The following is a 20,208-nucleotide window of genomic DNA, read 5'->3' on the forward strand; positions in this document are numbered from 1 at the left end:
TAAATTTTTTTGCACTTCAGTAGCATTGAGTACATTTAAGTTGTTGTATTACTATCACCACCATCATTCACAGAACTCTTTTTTTTTTTTTTGTATTTTTCTGAAGCTGGAAACGGGGAGGCAGTCAGATAGACTCTTGCATGCACCCGACCTGGATCCACCCGGCATGCCCACCAGGGGGCGACGCTCTGCCCATCCGGGGCATCATTCCGTTGCGACCAGAGCCACTCTAGTGCCCAGGGCAGAGGCCAAGGAGCCATACCCAGCGCCCGGGCCATCTTTTGCTCCAATGGAGCCCCAGCTGCGGGAGGGGAAGAGAGAGACAGAGAGGAAGGAGAGGGGTAGGGGTGGAGAAGCAGATGGGCGCCTCTCCTGTGTGCCCTGACCGGGAATCGAACCCGGGACTTCTGCACGCCAGGCTGATGCTCTACCACTGAGCCAACTGGCCAGGGCCCACAGAACTCTTTTTATCTTGCAAAACTAGCACTTGATATCTGTTAAACAGCACCTCCCCTTCTTTCCCACCCCCAGCCTCTTGCAACTACCATTCTATGTTCTGCATCTGTGAATTTGACTATTTTACCTCATCTAAAGTGGAATCATACATTATTATCTTTTTGTGACTGGCTTATTTTCCTTTAGCATAATGTCCTCAAGGTTAATCCATGTCATGGCATGTATCAGAATTTTGTTGAATAATATTTAACTGTATGGATACATTACATTTTGTTTCTTCATTCAACCATCAGTCGACACTTGGGTTACTTCCACTTTTTGACTATTATCAGAAATACTTCTATGAATATGGGTAACAACTCTCTCTAAGACCCTGCTTTCAATTCTTTTGAGTATATATCAGGAAGCAAAATCACTGGATCATGTGGTACCCTACAAGGTTTTAACATAGAAAGAATCATTAAATTTGTAAAAATTCTCCAGATTTTTTTTTTTCATTTTTTCGAAGCTGGAAACAGGGAAGCAATCAGACAGACTCCCGCATGCACCCGACCGGGATTCACCTGGCATGCCCACCAGGGGGCGATGCTCTGCCCCCCTGGGGCGTCACTCTGCTGCATCCAGAGCCACTCTAGCGCCTGAGGCAGAGGCCACAGAGCCATCCCCAGCGCCCGGGCCATCCCCGTTCCAATGGAGCCTCGGCTGCGGGAGGGGAAGAGAGAGACAGAGAGGAAGGAGAGGGGGAGGGGTGGAGAAGCAAATGGGTGCCTCTCCTGTGTGCCCTGGCCGGGAATCAAACCCGGGACTCCTGCACGCCAGGCCAATGCTCTACCGCTGAGCCAACCGGCCAGGGCCAATTCTCCAGATTTTATAATTATTTATTTTATTTTTTTCTCTCCCTTATTTTCTTCTAGATTAGCAATATCCAATAGAAATATAATATAAACCATATGTATAAATTTAAATTTTTGAGTAGCCACACTTTAAAAAGTAAAAGAAATAGATGAATGTAAGGCCAGGGGCTGCCACCATCGTGGCCATTCACATGCAGGTTCCCATTAGATTCAAACAGATGGTAAAGAAAGAGCAGAGTCAAAAACTGGAGGACCATTTCTTTATTCTAGCCTCACACCTGGCAGGCGAGTAAAAACACACAGGGCACAAAACCCACTCACACATTCTCCGGTTCCACAACCAGGAGAATCTTTCCTGGGTTTAGAATCAAAGGCCTCCACCAGTCTCAGCAGAGCTCACAAAGCCCCTCGCCCCTCTGGTTCCCCATCTGCCAACATGGCTTCTTTCTCTCCAGCACTCTTCCTCCCTGCTCTCACTCTGCAAAAACATGGCCCCATTCCTCCTCCTCCTTCTTCTTACAACTTTTTGGTGAGAAAACCCCTCCTCCAGCAACATTAGCATAACAATGGCCCTTCCCAAGCAGGAAGGTAATTAGTAGTTTCGCCTGGGCAGCACCATTCACATGGACAGTGGCCATTTTTAACAATAAAAGTGAGCAAAATCAAATAACACAAATTTTACAAACTTCTTTGCCTGACAATGAGATTAATATGTTATTAACCCAGTATATTAAAAATATCATTTCAACATGTAATCAATATAAAGAAGTACAGGATGTAGCAGTTAAAGAAGAATGGAGTCCTACCAGAACAATAAAGTTATTTTTAATGGAAAAATATTTTACCCTGCTTCAGTTTTTAAATTAAAATTAAAAATTGAGTTCCAAAGTTGTACTAGCCAGATACCAAGTGCTCAAAAATCACTTGTGGCCAGGAGCTACTGGAGTGGAGAGTCCAGAGATGGACATTCCCATCATCCCCAGAGGTTCGGTAGGACAGTACTGCTCTATGCAGTGATCTCCCTGAGGGCAGAGAATGTGGGTCTCTGTTTATCATATCATCACAGCCTTATTACCAGGTATGTAGTATGTGTTCAATATGTATGTATTGGATAATCAACTAAATTTAGTTGGCAAGCATTTGTTGAATGCTCGCCATTTGCCAGGCTCTGTGCTGGCACTGAGGACTGAGTGAGCCTACACAAGCTACAGGCCTAGTCCTGGAATGCCTTTTCAGAGACTCAGGCCCTGGCTGGTTGTTTGCTTGATTTCTGAGCTAGGTTTTAAAGAAATGAAAAAAGGTAGTGAAAACAAAGACAGAAGTTGCCAGTGTGGTTCTGTTTGGTCCTCTGTGCCTCCCAAAGGGTCTGGAAGAAGCCAACCCTCAGTAAATGCTGGTTCAACAAACAAAGGCACAAGTTGCTCAGTTAAATCATCAGACATGACAATGGACCTGGGGAATTCCTAAGGAAAGAAGTCCCTAGAATGATGGGAAGGAATTGCAAAGGCAGCAGGGAAGAAACCGGAGAAACGGGAACATGCAGGGACACCCTAAACCAGTGGTAGTCAACCTGGTCCCTACCGCCCACTAGTGGGCGCTCCAGCTTTTATGGTGGGTGGTAGCGGAGCAACCAAAGTATAAATAAAAAGATAGATATAACTATATAGTAAGTTGTTTTATAAAGAATTTATTCTGCCAAACTTAGCGAAAATCTGACATAAAGTACTTGGTAAGTAATTATTATTATATGCTTTCACTTGCTGTAACTCTGCTTTATAAATTTTATAAAGTAAAGTTACTTCCCTACTTTATAAATCACCATTACTGTGGAACCGGTGGACAGTTAGAAAATTTTACTACTAACAGATACAAAAGTGGGCGGTAGGCATAAAAAGGTTGACTACCCCTGCCCTAGACAGAGCATGTGAGAAAGCACAGTAGATTATCTGCAACCAATCCAGGGCCATGAACATTTCCTTCTTTATAATTAAAGTGCAGACTTTTTTAATTCTGCATACAAACTCTGCATCATAATTTAATTTGGAATAAAAGTTAGTCATTTATCATTTGTTAAAGAACTATTGAAATGATATTTATTATTTACTATCAGTTAAGAGCAAACAGCCAAAGTTATATTTAAAATGGGGAGAAATCTCGGCCCTGGCCGGTTGGCTCAGTGGTAAAGCGTCGGCCTGGCGTGCAGAGGTCCCAGGTTCGATTCCCGGTCAGGGCACAGGAGAAGCGCCCATCTGCTTCTCTGCCCCTCCCCCTCTCCTTCCTCTCTGCCTCTCTCTTCCCCTCCCGCAGCCGAGGCTCCATTGGAGCAAGGATGGCCCGGGCGCTGGGGATGGCTCCTTGGCCTCTGCCTCAGGCGCTAGAATGGCTCTGGTCGCAGCGGAGCGACGCCCCGGAGGGGCAGAGCGTCGCCCCCTGGTGGGCAGAGCGTCAGCCCCTGGTGGGCGTGCCGGGTGGATCCCGGTAGGGTGCATGCGGGAGTCTGTCTGACTGTCTCTCCCCGTTTCCAGCTTCGGAAGGATACAGAAAAAAAAAAATTAAAATGGGGAGAAATCTCAAACATACAAAAAAATAATAACTTTTTTTATTTGATTGTTGAGAGGAAGTGGAGAATGGGATGATAGTTTCCAAATTTGGCTTTCAATCTTGATTGCCCTAGAATGAGTCTATTTGTCTAAAGAGATAACAGATATGACCTTTTTAAAGTACTTGCAACATTAAAAACAAAGAAAAAAATCAGTTTCTTTTGTAATTCTGTCTTTATTGGACTTGTTGATATTCAGTATTCTATTATTTTTTTAATGTATGTAGATACAAGAAAAAATATTATTTGCATACAGAATTCTTCTCCTACGTGCCATGCACTATTGGAATTGGAGTCTACATTTAGAAGAAATTTGGGGGGTTTGGACAGAAAAGAGATTGCAGGCTATCATTAACATTTATCTCACAACGTTAACACAACTCTTGCTGCATCTTTTTTAATTGCAATCAAGCACATTTATCAGTAACTCATTTGCCATTAATAGAGGAACTTCTGAGTTTTAAAAAAATAATGGGAAATGAGGGACGGTTTCTCTGTGTCAAGAAATGAACACGTGTTCGCATGTTTTCCCAGTGTTTACTGTTAAGCCAAGCCTTCTTAGCATCGATGAACAGTGTTGGCCATTGTGTGCTAGGGGACAGCTGTGCATTGACTTCCTGGGAATCATAAGGGCATTTGTGAAAAGTCAAGCTACAGCATTCAAAATATCCTTAATCAACATGTTTCAGGATCACTGTGGTTAAAAATAAAAAAGCCTCATATTTAAATATGTAACTCATACTTAATTCATATGTAATTCTAGTTATTTCTTAGTATTAATTAAATGACAATATTGAAATAATATAGTTCTTTAGCTAAAAATAGTTTTCAGTTTAAAATATCTAACACATAAAGGGTAATGGCTGTATAATTTATTATGATGTTTTTCATTGTTGACTATATTAGAAAGTTAGCATCTTCTTTATTTCACTTTATGCAAATATACAGAATATTTTTAAAGGTAAAATGTAAGTTCACTCCTAGAGTTAAATTTACTTTTTTTTTGCATTTACTTATTGAGGACACAAGAAAAAATAATTTTCCTCTGCATGAGGAAGAAAATCAAGAGATTATTGACTGAATATTTTCCAACTTGCTAGCAGAAGTCTTTAAATAACAACTTCCTTACACATCTGGATTAGATCCTGGTTTCACATTTAAAATACCTGTAGTATCCTATTCTTAGTATTCTAGTTATGGGTGCAATGCTTCCATTTCACTGAAGTTTTTAGGAAGCATTTCAAGTTGGCAGTGAAATCTTTGAGAGATTGTAAAAATCAAACAAACTAAATGTTCTGAAAGATGGATTTTATTATCACTTATTTTCAGAACTATTTTATTTACTTTTAGAGAGAGAGGAAGGGAGAGAGAGAAAAACAGAAGCATCAATCTGTTCCTATATATGCACTGACCAGGGATCGAACTGACAACCTCTATGCTTCAGGACAATACTCTAACCAACCAAGCTATTTGGCCAGGGGCCATTATCACTTGCTTTGCATTATTTATAGTGATTGATAGCAGAAATAAACAAGGCAAACAGATGCCTGAGATCAGCTTGCATGTTTTACCTTTTCTCTCCAAAGACTTCCACATTGTGTCCAGTATCAATACAGTGAGGCCTAATAGAGTGTAACTTATGTATTATATCCTTTCCACTAGTAAATGATCAAAATTAATATTGTCACTCATGAGATAATATCAAGGAAAAACATTATTCTGGATGAAAAATATAAGATTTGCATGTAAGATGGCGATGTGATTGAAATTCCCTTTCATATTTGCTTATACAAATCTAAACACCAAGGCTAAAATGTGACCAACTTAGACTTCTTTTTTTAACCATTTGACTTTGGATCAAATGGCTATGTGTGTAAGTAGTATGTATAACACAGTATGATGTAGTACTAAGATGCTATAATCAGTACTCTGATAAAGGGCTGAGCTAAAGGACAGAGAACAAATGGGAAGCAGGTATGTCTTCCCCAGAGCACTGAGAATGAAATTCTGTTCAGAGCAGAACTTAAACCAGCAAATGGAAAGCAGCTAAAGGGAAATTGAAATTCTTATAATATAATGTTGGTAAACTAAAGAGAGAGAGAAAGTGTGGGGGGGGGGTGGGGAGAGGGAGCAAGAGAAACCATGGCAGCTGTGCCTTTATTTTCCCTTCTGTTAAAACCCTGTAATGTGCCTGACCAGGCGGTGGCACAGTGGATAGAGCGTTGGACTGGGATGCAGAAGACCCCGGTTCGAGACCCCGAGTCACCAGCTTGAGCATGGGCTCATCTGGTTTGAGCAAAAAAAAAAAAAAATTTCACCAGCTTGGACCCAAGGTCGCTGGCTCAAGCAAGGGGTTACTCGGTCTACTGAAGGCCCATGGTCAAGGCACATATGAGAAAGCAATCAATGAACAACCAAGGTGTCGCAATGCACAACGAAAAACTAATGATTAATGCTTCTCATCTCTCCGTTCCTGTCTGTCTGTCCCTGTCTATCCCTCACTCTGACTCTCTCTGTCTCTGTAAAAAAAAAAAAAAAAAAAAATTAAAAAAAAAAAACAAACAAAAAAACCCTGTAATGTAACTCTGGGACGTATTATATTTCCAGAAATTACTGGTGCAGTGAATAATCAGACTGTGTTTTTCAGACAGTTCAGGCAGGCAGAGGAGAGAGATGGTTTTGTTTTTGTACTTTCCATTTGCTTTCTTCCTTCCCTGAAATTCGAGAGAAAGAAGAGATGATGGTCTGATCATCCTCAGCTTTGGGAACTTACCTGCAAAAGAGGATTCCTGCTTCCTTTGTGTATTTTCAGACTAGCTAATGCTACTTATTCCCTCTTTTCACCAACCTGAGTCATCCAGTGTCTGTACTCAATCTGCCTTCAGAGCTATTACATACGCTGTTACACTGCCGTGAAGTATGTGCACCTTTGAATTCTGTACATAAATATGGATATAGAATATGTAGCAGTTTTAACTGGTTTTTCTAATTTTAAATAACTTAATTCGGTAAGCTCACATTTTTCTATTTTCAATTGGTCATTGTCTTGTCAGAAGAGATAAAATTAAATGTTGGGGAATATTTGAACTGAATCATGAATGATGCAAAGAAACCAGTGATGTACAGATTCGAGAGAAGAGGGGATGGCAAGTGCAAAGGCCCTGAAGCAGCTTGATAGATTGAAGAAACCAGCAAGAAAGTCAATGGGGCTGAAGCATGGTGATTAAGAGTCAGTATGTATTCCCCTCAACATCTCCCTTGCTGGAGGAATTCGGGGGACAGGAGATGCATTCGGGGTGACACTAGAATCTATGTAAATACAATAAATTAAATAAAAAAAAGAAAAAAAAAACAAAAAAGAATCAGTATGTAGGCCCCATTTTGCTTATGTGGGATCGTGTAGACTGTCATAAAGAGTTTAACTTTTATGCTAACTGCAATAGCAAATCACTGGAGAATTTAAAGCAAGGATATGAGATGATTTTTTAAGCACTCCGGCTTGGGAGAGATTACAGAAAAATAGTAGAGATAGGAGACCATTTAGAAAGCTGTTAATGTAAGCCAGGAGAGAAATGAAGTAGTTTCAATAAAATTAATGAGACCCTATCAGATTTATGATGTATTGTTGATGCAGAAATGACAGCAAATACTTATAGATTGAATGTGGGTGGATAAAAAGAGAAGGATAAAAGATGACTAGGTTTATGGCTTGAGCAAGTTGGTGAATAATGCTATTAACTGAGATATAGCAGAACATGAGAGGACCAGGGAGCTGAGGATAAAAGATTTCCATTTTAGATATGTTAAATTTGAGATGACTATTACCTACGCAGGCAAAGATCCTTCTTGGATATCTGGGGCAGTTACCTAGGTGAGAAATAATAGTGGCCTGAACCAGGGATATGGCATTGGGGCTGAGGGCAGGAGGTGGGTTTGGGAAAATTTTAAAGAAAGAGTAAACAGAACTTGGTTGCAGATGACAAATGAGCCATGACGGAGTGCTAGAGGAATTCCGAGGACCCTCATGTGGATGAGTGAGTGATACCAGTCCTCAAGTAGGTACCCTGGAGGAGGAAACTTCAGATGGGCTTAGTTCTAGTGCTTATGGAAGACCTAAGGCCATGTGCACTGAGCATGTTCTTATCTGAGCCTGGAATTCAAGTGAGAGACACAGTTTAAAGAGATTTTGGAGTCACCAGTGTAAACATAGCCATCATCAAAGCCAACAAAGAGGATGAGATTATTCAGAAAGCCTGGAGTGCAAACCCATGAAGAGACTGTGCTTTAGACGGAAAGAATAAGCTTGACCTGGTGCAGGCTGGTGAACTAAGCCATCAGAAATGCACAGAGGCGGGGAATAATGTGAATACCCTTTCAAATCAGGTGTGTTACTGTATTGACATATCTCCTCCTCAGCCAGAACTTACAGCAAGGCATATTGGATGTGAATTCAAGTCTCCCTTCCAAAGAGCAAAACCTATAGCCAAAGGACAAGACAATAGAGGATTTTGAAGTGAAGGCTTTGATCTAGAACACTTGAAGAGTTGATTACTGTTGGTGGGAATGCAAAATGGTGCAGCCACTATGAAAAAACAGAAGTTCCTAAAAAAAAAACTAAAAATAGACCTACCATATAGCCCAGCAACCCCACTTCTGGGTATTTATCTAAGATAATTGAAATCAGGATCTCTTAAGAGATATTTGCACTCTCATGTTGAGCATAGTATTACAGTTTCCTAAATATTCATTGACAGATGAATGGATAAAGAAAATGTAAGATATACTTATAAGGTAATAACTAGCCTTTAAAAACATGTGCTGCAACACTTGACAACTTGGATGAACCTTGAAGAAATGATGCTCAGTGGAATAAGCCAGGCGGAAAGACAAATACCTCATGATTCCACTAACATGAGATATCTAAAATTGTCACATTCACAGAAGAAAGAGTGGAGTGATGGTCACCATGGACTGAGAACAGGAGAAATAGGAAATTACTAATCAACAGGCATAAAGTGTCAGTCAAACACGATGAATATGCCTAGAGCAGGGGTCGGGAACCTATGGCTCGCGAGCCAGATGTGGCTCTTTTGAACCTATGGCTTGCAGACAAATCTTTAATAAAAAAAATAATAACGTTAAAAATATAAAACATTCTCGGCCCTGGCCGGTTGGCTCAGTGGTAGAGCGTCAGCCTGGTGTGCAGAGGTCCCGGGTTCGATTCCCGGCCAGGGTACACAGGAGAAGCGCCCATCTGCTTCTCCACCCCTCCCCCTCTCCTTCCTCTCTGTCTCTCTCTTCCCCTCCCGCAGCCGAGGCTCCATTGGAGCAGGGATGGCCCGGGCACTGGGGATGGCTCCTTGGCCTCTGCCCCAGGCACTGGAGTGGCTCTGGTCGCGGCAGAGTGACGCCCCAGAGGGGCAGAGCATCGCCCCCTGGTGGGCAGAGCTTCGCCCCCTGGTGGGCGTGCCGGGTGGATCCCGGTCGGGTGCATGTGGGAGTCTGTCTCTCCCCGTTTCCAGCTTCAGAAAAATACACACACACACACACACACAAAAATATATATATATATAAAACATTCTCATGTATTACAATCCATTCATTTCCTACCGCTCATGTTTATGGTTGCGGGTGGCTAGAGTCAATCACAGCTGTCCTCCGGGACAACACCAAATTTTTATTGGATAATGCGTAACGTACACAGGTCCTTGTATGGCTCTCACGGAATTACATTTTAAAATATGTGGCATTCATGACTCTCTCAGCCAAAAAGGTTCCTGACCCCTGTTCTAGATAGAGGTCTGCTGTCCAACATTGTACTGATAGTCAACAATAATGAATTGTACACTTAACATTTTGGTAAGAAAGTCGGTCATTGTATTTCCAGATGCTATTTGGGTTGGGCAATTGTCTTCCAAGCAGTTGAGGTCAGCAGAAGACAAACCGGAAGTGGTAGATGCAGACCACTAGGGCAGAGGCTGCAATGAGGGTGCTTGGCTATTAAGAAAAACTTAGTTCTTCTGGCTTCAAAATTGGCAAATGTTCACTGCCCCAGGGTTCCTCTTTAGAATAACAGAAGGTCTGTGTATGGGAAGAATTATGGAGATTATTTGGTGCTAGGTGTTTATTTTACAAATGGATTGACTAAAGCCCTGAGAGGGTGACTTGTTAAAAGTCACACACCTGCTTTCCGGTGAAGTCTGTACTGATGCTGGACGCTTTCTTGTTGTGCTCTGCTGCTATCTATGGGACTGCCTTCAGAGGAAGTAAAACCATTTACATATGCTGTCGGTGTGCCACGTAGCTGGATATACTCCTGGAAGAAGTCCAATGTAAATGTTAAAAGTGCCATCTGTGGTCTCAAACTCCAAGTGCTAGAATCCCAGCTCTGTCCCTTGGGAGTTCTATAACCTTAACCTCTCACAAGTTACTCCTCTTTTATAGAAATTGAAGATAATAAGAATATTATCTTGTCGAGTTATTATGAGGGTTGAGTGAGATGATATCTGTCAAGCCTAATGCCTAGCCCATGGTTTGTTCGCAATAAATTTTAGCGATCTTTTTATTGCTTTTTATATTTATATTACTTGCCTCTGCCTTTTAGCATCTAGGTTGGAAACAATAATACACACAGAGGTTTATTTTTCTGGCATGTAGGATGCATAAGACAAATATTTGTTGAGAGAATAATCAAAGCAAAGAAGAAAAAGTGTGAAAGGGGAGACTGCAACATTGAAAGATCTTCCTTCATTGTCTGTACCCCATTCTGAATTGTGGAACTGTATAAGTTACTTTTATGGATAATATTACCTCTCTTTCTGGTCTGTAAAATATGTAGCCAGCACTTTTATGTAACTTTTAAGATGGAAGGTATGTGTCTTTTTGTGTTTTAAGTGTGACAGACAAGAAGAGAGGTTTACCATTGTTTCTAGAGCTAAACTCATTTTCTGTATATCCTAGGTCAGGGGTCGGGAACCTATGGCTCGCGAGCCAGATGTGGCTCTTTTGATGGCTGCATCTGGCTCGCAGACAAATCTTTAATAAAAAAATAATAACGTTAAAAATATAAAACGTACTCATATTTTACAATCCATTCATTTCCTACCGCTCATGTTCATGGTTGCGGATGGCTGGAGCCAATCACAGCTGTCCTCTGGGACAACACCAAATTTTTATTGGATAATGCATAACATACATGGGTCGTTGTATGGCTGTCACGGAATTACATTTTAAAATATGTGGCGTTCATGGCTCTCTCAACCAAAAAGCTTCCCGATCCCTGTCTTAGATTGTTCCTGCTATGTATCTGCGTCCTAGACAGAGGTACAGAGAGGACAGTGAGTGGCACAGTGTTTTCTCATAATGAGCTTGCATGTGGTAGAGACAGTTAATGCAACAGATACATAACAGAAGCTGCTATAGATGGTGGCATAAGGGACTTTATGGCCAGCCCACCTGGGTTTGGATCTAGCACTTGGCAACTTTGTGACCTAAACAAGTGAGTAACCTCTCTGAGCCTCACTCTCACCTTTAAAACAGGAGGAGTGGTAATACTTCCCTGACAAGATTAGGGAACTGTTGGGCAAATGAGTTTGTAAAATTTGTATTTTTTGAGTTTGCTCACTTTTATTGTTAAAAAATGGTGCTGGGCAGCCACCTGTGTGCTTGCCTTTAGAGCAGGGCAGTTGATTGCAAATTGTGGATTGCATTCCTGCTTGGGAGGGGTCATTGTTTTGCTAATGTTTGCTGGAGGGGTCCTTGTGGACTCAGGTAGTTTTGCAGGGAGAGAGAAGGTGTGCAGATGGGGAACCAGAGTTGAGGGGCTTTGGAAGCTCCACTGAGACTGGTGGGGCCTTTGATTCTAGGAGAAACTGGAGAAGATTCTCCTGGTTGGGGAACCAGAGAATGTGTCAGGGCTTTGGGAGCCCTGAATAAAAGGGAAGTGTTTTCCCTGCCTGTTTGCTCATTGGCCGGTGCGAGATTTTAATAAAGGCATGGTCCACCATTTTTTGACTCCACTGTTTCTTTACTTTCTGTCCAAATTCAATGAGAACCTGCACGGTAACAACAGCATTGGCCACAGGCTATACAGGAACAAATAAGTTAATATTTATATATGTAAGGGGCTCTGCATGGCGTGCTGTTTGCTCCTGGGCTTTGCCTGCCTTCTGGATGAGCAACAGCTACCGCAGTTCAGAAGACAACTGCTCTGAGCTGGAGAGCTGAAGTCATCAAGGTTAGCTCTCAAAGAAGGAATGGACCTTCTTCAAACAGAAAGAAGAAAGCTGGCTATTTCAGGCTTAGGACTAAAAATGGATGTGGCCTGTTTAAGAGACTTTTAGAATTTGTATAGGAAAGTTCTGAGTTACCCAGGTAAGTAGGGATCATATCTGAGTGAGTGCTGAGTGCAGAGTTGGACAGAATCTGTAATCATGAGAAGCAGCAGAGGATGTGGTAAGACAAGAATGGGCAAAGCAATATTTAAAATAATTCATTTGGTAAATTAATATCATGATGGAGACTAAAATCAGGAAGACTGTTTTTGCAATACTCTGGGCTTTGATGTGCTAAGGGCCTTGGCAGGAGTAATGGGGAGTTAAAATAGAAGAAGAATGAGTATGAGACAGAAAAATCAAAAGGAGACTGTCTAGAAAGAGGTAACGGAAGGGGAAGGGGGAAATGTCAAGGTCACAAGCCTGACTGGTGGAAGAAATTCATATAATAGGCACACATGAGCAGTTCAGAAGGACAGGTGGTTTAGAAAAATGGATTAAAAGATTTATTAAAGTCTAGTTGCACTTGATCCAACCCACGTGAAAGTTAGAATTTGGAGAAACGGAAGTGAAGTTCAGGGAAGGTCTAACCTAAGGATGTATATATGTTGGGGACTGAGTCAAATATCAGTCAGAGTGAGAGAAGTCAGAAAGGGTGAAATTTTTGAGGAGATGGAATGGCATGAGAACAGCAGGATAGCACTGCAGCAAGTGAGGAGCAAATGAGGTGACCACCTATAACAGCACTGATGGGGGCGGGGTGACTAACTACAACATAAACGGTTTCCGAGAATTTCAAAGCCAAAATAAACATCAAGACATTTTGTAGGAGTCAGGGCCCCTTGAACCTGAGTTCATGGCTTTTCCCTGAGAGCTGTGGCCTCAGACCTGCCCCTTTTCAGTGCTGTTCTCACTTGCAGGCTCTCAGTTTGCCTAGTCCTGTCTATCAGCCTCTTGCTGGATGCGGTTCCCTTTGTACTCTGTTATCTACATGGACGTGCTAGAAAGTGCTGCATCCCCCCGCACCGGGAGCAGGCAGATCACAGAAACCACAATGTCGGCTACAGCTTGGCCTCAGGAAAAGGAGCTCTCGCTACAGAAACTGACACTGGATCTCACCCTCTTTCTCTCTTTTTCATTTTTATTTTCTTAACTCATTTTTCAATCTTCAGCATATGAAAAAATGCAGTTTATTCATCAGTTCCTTACCTTTGTATGCATGTTAATTAAATAATTAATCCATTTGCTTATAGTATTGCTTCCAAAAAGATATTCAAATAAGAAACATAAAGAGGCTTTAAATATCAACCACATTTATAGACAAATGATTGCAATAATTATTTTTAAACCAGATCAATTAAAATCAAAATAGCTATTTTTGAAAGTGTAAAAGCCTGACCTGAGGTGGCACAGTGGATAAAGTGTTAAGCTGGAATGCTGAGGTCTCTGGTTCAAAACTCCAGATTTGCCTGGTACGAGAAACAACTACTATGAGTTGATGCTTTCTGCTACTCACCACCCGCCTTCTCTCTCTCCTCTCTATAAAATAAAAGAAAAAAGAAAGTGTAAAAAGTGAGGTTCCATGTGCCAACATTTTGCACTATTTCACAGAATTTTATTGAAGGAATAGCTATTTGACAGCTATACCTTTTTATGAATTCCTTATAAAGTCATAGAAATCTTTCCAATTTTCTCCTTGAAGAAAATAATTTGGCAAATGTCAAGAATAGAAACATAGAAAGCATTTAACATAAGCTAAAATCATTAATATTTAATGGAAAAACATAAAAATCCTTTCCGTGGCATTTTAAACAGCTACTATAAAATCATCTCTTCTAGGAGGTTAGGAAGTTCTTCAAAACTGGTGCTTAAATAGTCTTACTCAATGGTATTGACAGAAATAGAACCTGTAAAACCCAAGGATTAGAAGGAAGTGGATGGGGAGATTTAAATGACTTCATTTTCATTGCTCTTTGCCATCACAGATTTCCACTAAGCGTGCTCCGCACTGGCTCCCGTGGGACCACTGTGTCGGAGGTCCTTCTGCCATGTTTGTTATTTGCTGGAGTAGAGTGATGCCCTTGCAGGGTTTCTTCAGTTTCAAAGTTGCAGTTGGCAGTATCAGTTGACCAGATTTTTTTGCTAAAATCCCTTTTTTTTTGAACCAGGGAGGCCCTAGGTCCAGAAATATATAATTGAGATAACTTAAAAAAAAAAAAAAAAAAAAGAACAGACACAGCGTTTTTTTATATGCAAGTTTTTGAGACTTTTTTTTTTATCACGTTCTGGCTTCTTCTCTCTTCTGTTACTGTGCCCTCTTGCTGACCACTCAGGCTGTCTCTGGCCCCTGTTTTTTAGGTGGCAGTAGCCCACTCAGCCTTCCCCAGTCATCTCTGACCTGAGGCTGGTGGGATGAAGGAAGAGACTCCTGTAGGGCCAGATCCAGAAGGTGAATTCCAGAGCTAAATCTGGCCTCCTCCTAAGTGACTTCCCTGACTAATTAACTCTCTCCTGTCCCTAGATATAATCTCCAGACTGATGCACACAGCTGTCTCGCCACCAGGGGCTCACCTGCTGTCCCTCTAGCTCACCTGTAAACTAATTTGACCCCACATGTGCAGATGTATGTGGGCCAAGAGTCTGTTTCTAAACCTGGTGTGCCAATTGTACTTTTTATATAATTATTAGATTTAATTATAAATCATGTAAACTAATAACATATGGATGCATAAAAGGTTTGCTATTGCTATGATGATATTTTGGAAAGACCCAATAAAGTTGAATTAAAATAAAATGCTACAGAATTCAGTGTTAAAATGTAACAGTGAAATATTAGGAAAAAAAAAACTCAAAATAAATCTAAAAGGATTCTGCTTTGTGTCTTTAAGTTCTTGATCCACTTTAATGAAACTGAAACTAGGAAATATAGATGATGATTATGGGTGGGGTTTATGTAAAAAAATTGCAAAACTGGAATCACATACTTATATTTCATATGCAGAAATACACATCATATTCCCATGGGATTCTTCTGGTGTTAAATAAGTAAGATTCACGCCTTACCTGTGGTGGCGCAGTGGATAAAGCGTCAACCTGGAAATGCTGAGGTCGCCGGTTCGAAACCCTGGGCTTGCCTGGTCAAGGCACATATGGGAGTTGATGCTTCCAGCTCCTCCCCCCCCCCTTCCCTCTCTTTGTCTCTCTCTCCTCTCTCTCTATCTCTCTCTCTCCTCTCTAAAAATGAATAAATAAAATAAAAAAAAAAGTAAGGTTCACATGAGATGCTCAGCATGTCTGGTATGTAATAAGGATTCAGCACATGTTTGCTGTTATTGTGGTTACTGCTGATTTAATGTTGTGATCCAAGTAATTTCAGAACAAACAAGAAAAGAAGTTAAGGTTAAACCAAATCAATATTTCAAAAGTAAGTATGGGAATAAACTTTTAAATCCAGCAACCAGACATTAGACAATAAAGGACCTAAACTTCACTGTGATATAGCTTATTTTGCACCAGAATACTTGTATATAAAATTAAGAGGGTGTTGATAATTACATTTCTGAAAGGTTTAGCTGGGGAAAGAAAAACCGATCCATTCATAAAATGTAACCCAATTTCAGTTTTAACAACATATTGTCATGTGGCCATAGGAAACTGCCTGACCTTTTTGTAATGTTGTATTCTCCATTAGGTAAGGATGATGATAAACAACTTAATTGATTATGTGGCCAGAAGAAATACTTTGAGGGAAGTGCATTGTGCTTGTATCTGTGTTCTCTGACTTGAGTGTGAGCCCCGCCTGGCTCAGTGTGCAGGTTCCTGCTGCATGGAGTCGCAGACCCTCAGAAAAAGATCAGTGAAGTGCTATCCTTTAAAAAATTGATTTCCTATCAAAGCTCTAGACCTGCTCACTTAGTGCGGTGCTTACACCAAGTTTCTACAGGTGAAATGTGCTTTGCCACCAAAACCAAAAATGACTCAGGATAAACTAGTGTGATGGAGAAGAAAGATCCTATTTCATCATATTGTGCCACTAAATTAAGCCTTTGATGCCGTAATCAATCTTGTAGGCACAATATAAGAACGTGTACATTGGATATGAGATTTGAATTCTTATTTTTTTTTAGGCAGTCTGGCCCAATCCAATGAATCTCTGTTATAAGCAAGCCCAAATTCTGACATTCAAAATCATTTTCATAACTGGACCATGGACATACTTTCATAGTTACTTAATACATGATCATGTAGCAAGGAAGTCAGTTTATATTGATTGTACTGACTGAGCCCAAATCCTAGGTAGCCATTACATTTAAAAATACACAGGAAGAGCAATGACTTAGAAGATAAAGCCAAAGCCTTTAATGATCTATCCCTGCTATTACTATGATTGGGAGGTGAGAGAGGATGCTTTTTTTAGGGGACAATTCATAAGTTCAAAAATAAATGGTATTTACTTTCTCATCTTTTTTATAAAATTAATATTGTTAACCTTTGAAAAGAAATATTAAAATTTAATTTACTTCAATACATATGTATACACAACACTAAACTGTGTTTGGGAAAATGATAAAGAGGAGAAAACTGGATCATTCCTGTATTTGAATAGTTTACTGGATAGTATAGAAGACACACATTCATCTAAATAATATACTTCAATCTGTGATGAGTGAGAGCCAGCCAAGACCAAGGAGGGGTATCCAATCCCTGGGGGTACATTTATTATCATGCCCTAACATCAGGTTTCCTGAGGCCCTTAAAAAACTGACAGGTGGTGGTTTCCAAAAGCTAGGTGGAGGGAAATGGAAAGACGGAATTGCTATTTAATGGATACAGAACTTTAGTCTGCTGTACAACATTGTAGTTGTAATTAACAGTATTGTGTTATGCATATAAAACTTTGTTGAGGGAAAATTTTATGTTTGTGTTTTTTACCATAATAAATAAAATTAGTAGATGACCTTACACCCTTTCTATTTGAGCCATCATGGAAACGGGAGTAGGGTAAATCCGTCATGTCTACATTTTTTAAGGAAATAACTTGATCAATGTAAGCTAGGGAGCTTAAAAGCAAACCCGGTGGAAACAATCCCTCATGTAATCAGTAAGCAAGTTACCAGAATATCCTAAGAGATACGGAAGCAGCTGCATTTGACTTTTTGAATAGTTATTTTTTCCACATGAATTTAATTTCCTTCCATGGTTACATGTCAGATTACATAAACAATGAGACTCTTACTAGATAAAATCAGTTTTGTATGGAGGAGTATTTTGGATTCTAGACTAAACAATATTCTTATCACAAAGCCATGAAAGTGTGACCTTAATCATGCTACTGTTACATGGATGGACAAGTAAATATAGAGTGGCAATTACATCAGAGTGAGATAAAGCAGCGGACTACCTATCAAGTTCTGACCCCTGTGGATCAGTTACACCGTAGGACTCATAACTTATTGATGATCTAGACAAATGACTTATAAATACCTTCATTCAAAATGCAGGAATTACTAAACCAAGTGGAACTGCTAGTACATTATACCAGGAAACTCATGACAATACAATTCAAAATATTCTTGGATGTATTTTTTAAATCATTCTATAGGTAGAATAACATTTAACTGATATAAGTATAAACTGGCATATTTTAACACAAATGAAATTTAGTGAAAAATTGATTTAAAAAGAAAGTACTAACAGGATTAACATCTCAATTAGGGTTAGGAAAGCAATATTATAAATGAGATTCACTGATAGTAGGTTGTTTAAATGAAGCAGGACAGATAATCTTACCATTAAGCCTTATCATTCTTGAGTACTAGTTCAAGTTTTAATGAACATACTTGGAAAAGAGATAGTTAGGAAAATAAGGCAGCATACAGAGAGCTAAACTTACATGTATATATGTGTTTGTAATATAGAATATATTAATAGTTTAGCATGTAATATATATTTACAATATATTAAAATTATACATGAAATATGAAATATGCAGTATAGTATATGGTATAGAATGTAATGATATCTTATACATTTATAATATTTTATTTTCAAGAAGAACTGCAACTGTGTAATCTATAAAGCAATTGGATAAATAGTCATACAGTTACCACCTTGTAGGTCCCTAAGACTGTTCTGGGAATGAACTCAGGCTGTCCTCTCCCCATAGATGACAAAGAAGAAATCATTGTGCTACATTTAGCAACTTCATCTGATAGAAAGAAGTTCTTCTTGATTATCAGAAAGAAAAATCATTGGTTCAAGGAAACCAAACCCCAAGATTTCTTTCTTAGACCTCGTCACTACAGAATAAACTACCATTAGTTCTGGATGATTGAAACATTCTTGGGTTCACTTTTCTCAAAGAGCCTATTTCTTTTATCCTATATTTCAGTTCATTTACTCTTCCAAGCTTCACAAACTAAGACATCTAACAGCGGGGCCACTGGATACTCCATGCCAAGAGATGCACATGGCATATGTATCCTGAGTACCAGCTTTCACGCTCTATCCCATGTATACTCACAGATTTCAAGTGGAAACTGTAACTGTATATTAACACACTGATATGGTATGGAGTAGATTGCAAGGAATCCGGGGAAATTGTCTTCCTTGTGATAGACTGTGTGCACGTCCACCCACCTCACCAGTTCCCAACTCCTTTCTGTGATGCAGAGGAAACAGGCTCAGTCTTTTCTGTGGCAAAGTTTAAAGGTAATGCCTGGTTTCCTGCTAAGTGACACCAAACCATCATCCCTTCATTAACCCACAAGGGATGACATCATCTATTTCAAAAACCTCCCCAGAATTTTCTGTACAAGAAATAAATTATTAGAGGCTCTGAGGTATCTTTATATACAAACTTTTTTAAATGCCTTTGGATGCGATGCTAATATGTGAATTTCCTTTCTCTTCTTTTCTAGGATGGGGGCCAGTAAATTACTTGCAGACTGTACCCAGAATCAGTGAGTAAACTCTCTGTAATGTTTGAGCCTTGGATACCTATAGATAAACAGAGCAGCAACTAGAATATCCAAAATCCTCACAGCGTCACTTTTAAACACCTGTTCTTACGATAATAGTTGTCCTGAGAAGGCACAGCCTAAATAGCATCTTTGGGGTGTAAAGTCTTGGAGGGTGGAGGAGAGAAGCAAGCAAACCGTGATTCTTGCCCTCATGAAATTTACAGAGGAAACCAAAGACTTTTAAGGTTGATTACAACTACCTGACCAGGCGGTGGTGCAGTGGATAGAGTGTTGGACTGGGTTTCAGAGGACCCAAGTTTGAAACCCCAAGGTCGCCAGCTTGAGTGCAGGCTCATCTGGTTTGAGCAAGGCTCACCACTTGAGCCCAAGGTCGCTGGCTTGAGCAAGGGGTTACTTGGTCTGCTGTAGCCCCCTGGTCAAGACACATATGAGAAAGCAATCAATGAACAACGAAGGTGCCGCAACAAACAATTGATGCTTCTTATCTCCCTCCCTTCCTGTCTGTCTGTCCCTATTTGTCCCTCTCTTTGTCTCTCTCTGTCCCTGTCACACACACAAAAAAGATATATTACAGTTATAGCTAACTTAATGAATAATCTATTTGAAAAAGCTTATTTTTTTCATGTTTTTCTTTAAAGTAGTTAACCCTTCCCTGGACTTTATTTTCCAGAAAAAATCTTCCTCTAAGAGTATGGTAAAACCTCACTATTCAGATACTGCTAATACATAATTTTTGACCATTTGACCAAGACTATCGTGAAATTTTACCTTTTAGTTATGTGCAAGGAGTAGATTTGATAAGATAAATAGAAGCAATTTCTGTAGCTTATTTTAAAAGAATAATAATAATTCATGGCTTTAGCATATGGTCTTTAGGCAAAAAGATTCAACTACTAAAAAAAGAAAAAAGAAAAAGAGCCCATGTCATTAAGTAGATGTCTCTTTAGACAGACTTTATTAGCAGATAATAGTATTGAAAGTAATAAAACTGCATTGCTTTCAATAAATTCTGACTTTCATAATTCAGGCTAGCATCTACCTCT

The 20,208-nt window shown here is 39.9% G+C and overlaps 1 protein-coding gene across 1 annotated transcript in view; it reads left to right on the top strand.

The window, feature by feature from the left end:
* Nucleotides 1–20,208, top strand: part of CHST9 (carbohydrate sulfotransferase 9) — a 249,905-nt gene that overhangs the window by 135,496 nt on the left and 94,201 nt on the right. The window contains exon 3 of the mRNA XM_066246713.1: nt 19,103–19,144. Coding sequence (XP_066102810.1) covers nt 19,103–19,144 — 42 coding nt within the window. The remainder of the gene's footprint in view (nt 1–19,102; nt 19,145–20,208) is intronic.

The sequence above is a fragment of the Saccopteryx bilineata genome, chromosome 11 (assembly GCF_036850765.1).
Source record: "Saccopteryx bilineata isolate mSacBil1 chromosome 11, mSacBil1_pri_phased_curated, whole genome shotgun sequence".
In the NCBI taxonomy this organism is placed as follows: domain Eukaryota; kingdom Metazoa; phylum Chordata; class Mammalia; order Chiroptera; family Emballonuridae; genus Saccopteryx; species Saccopteryx bilineata.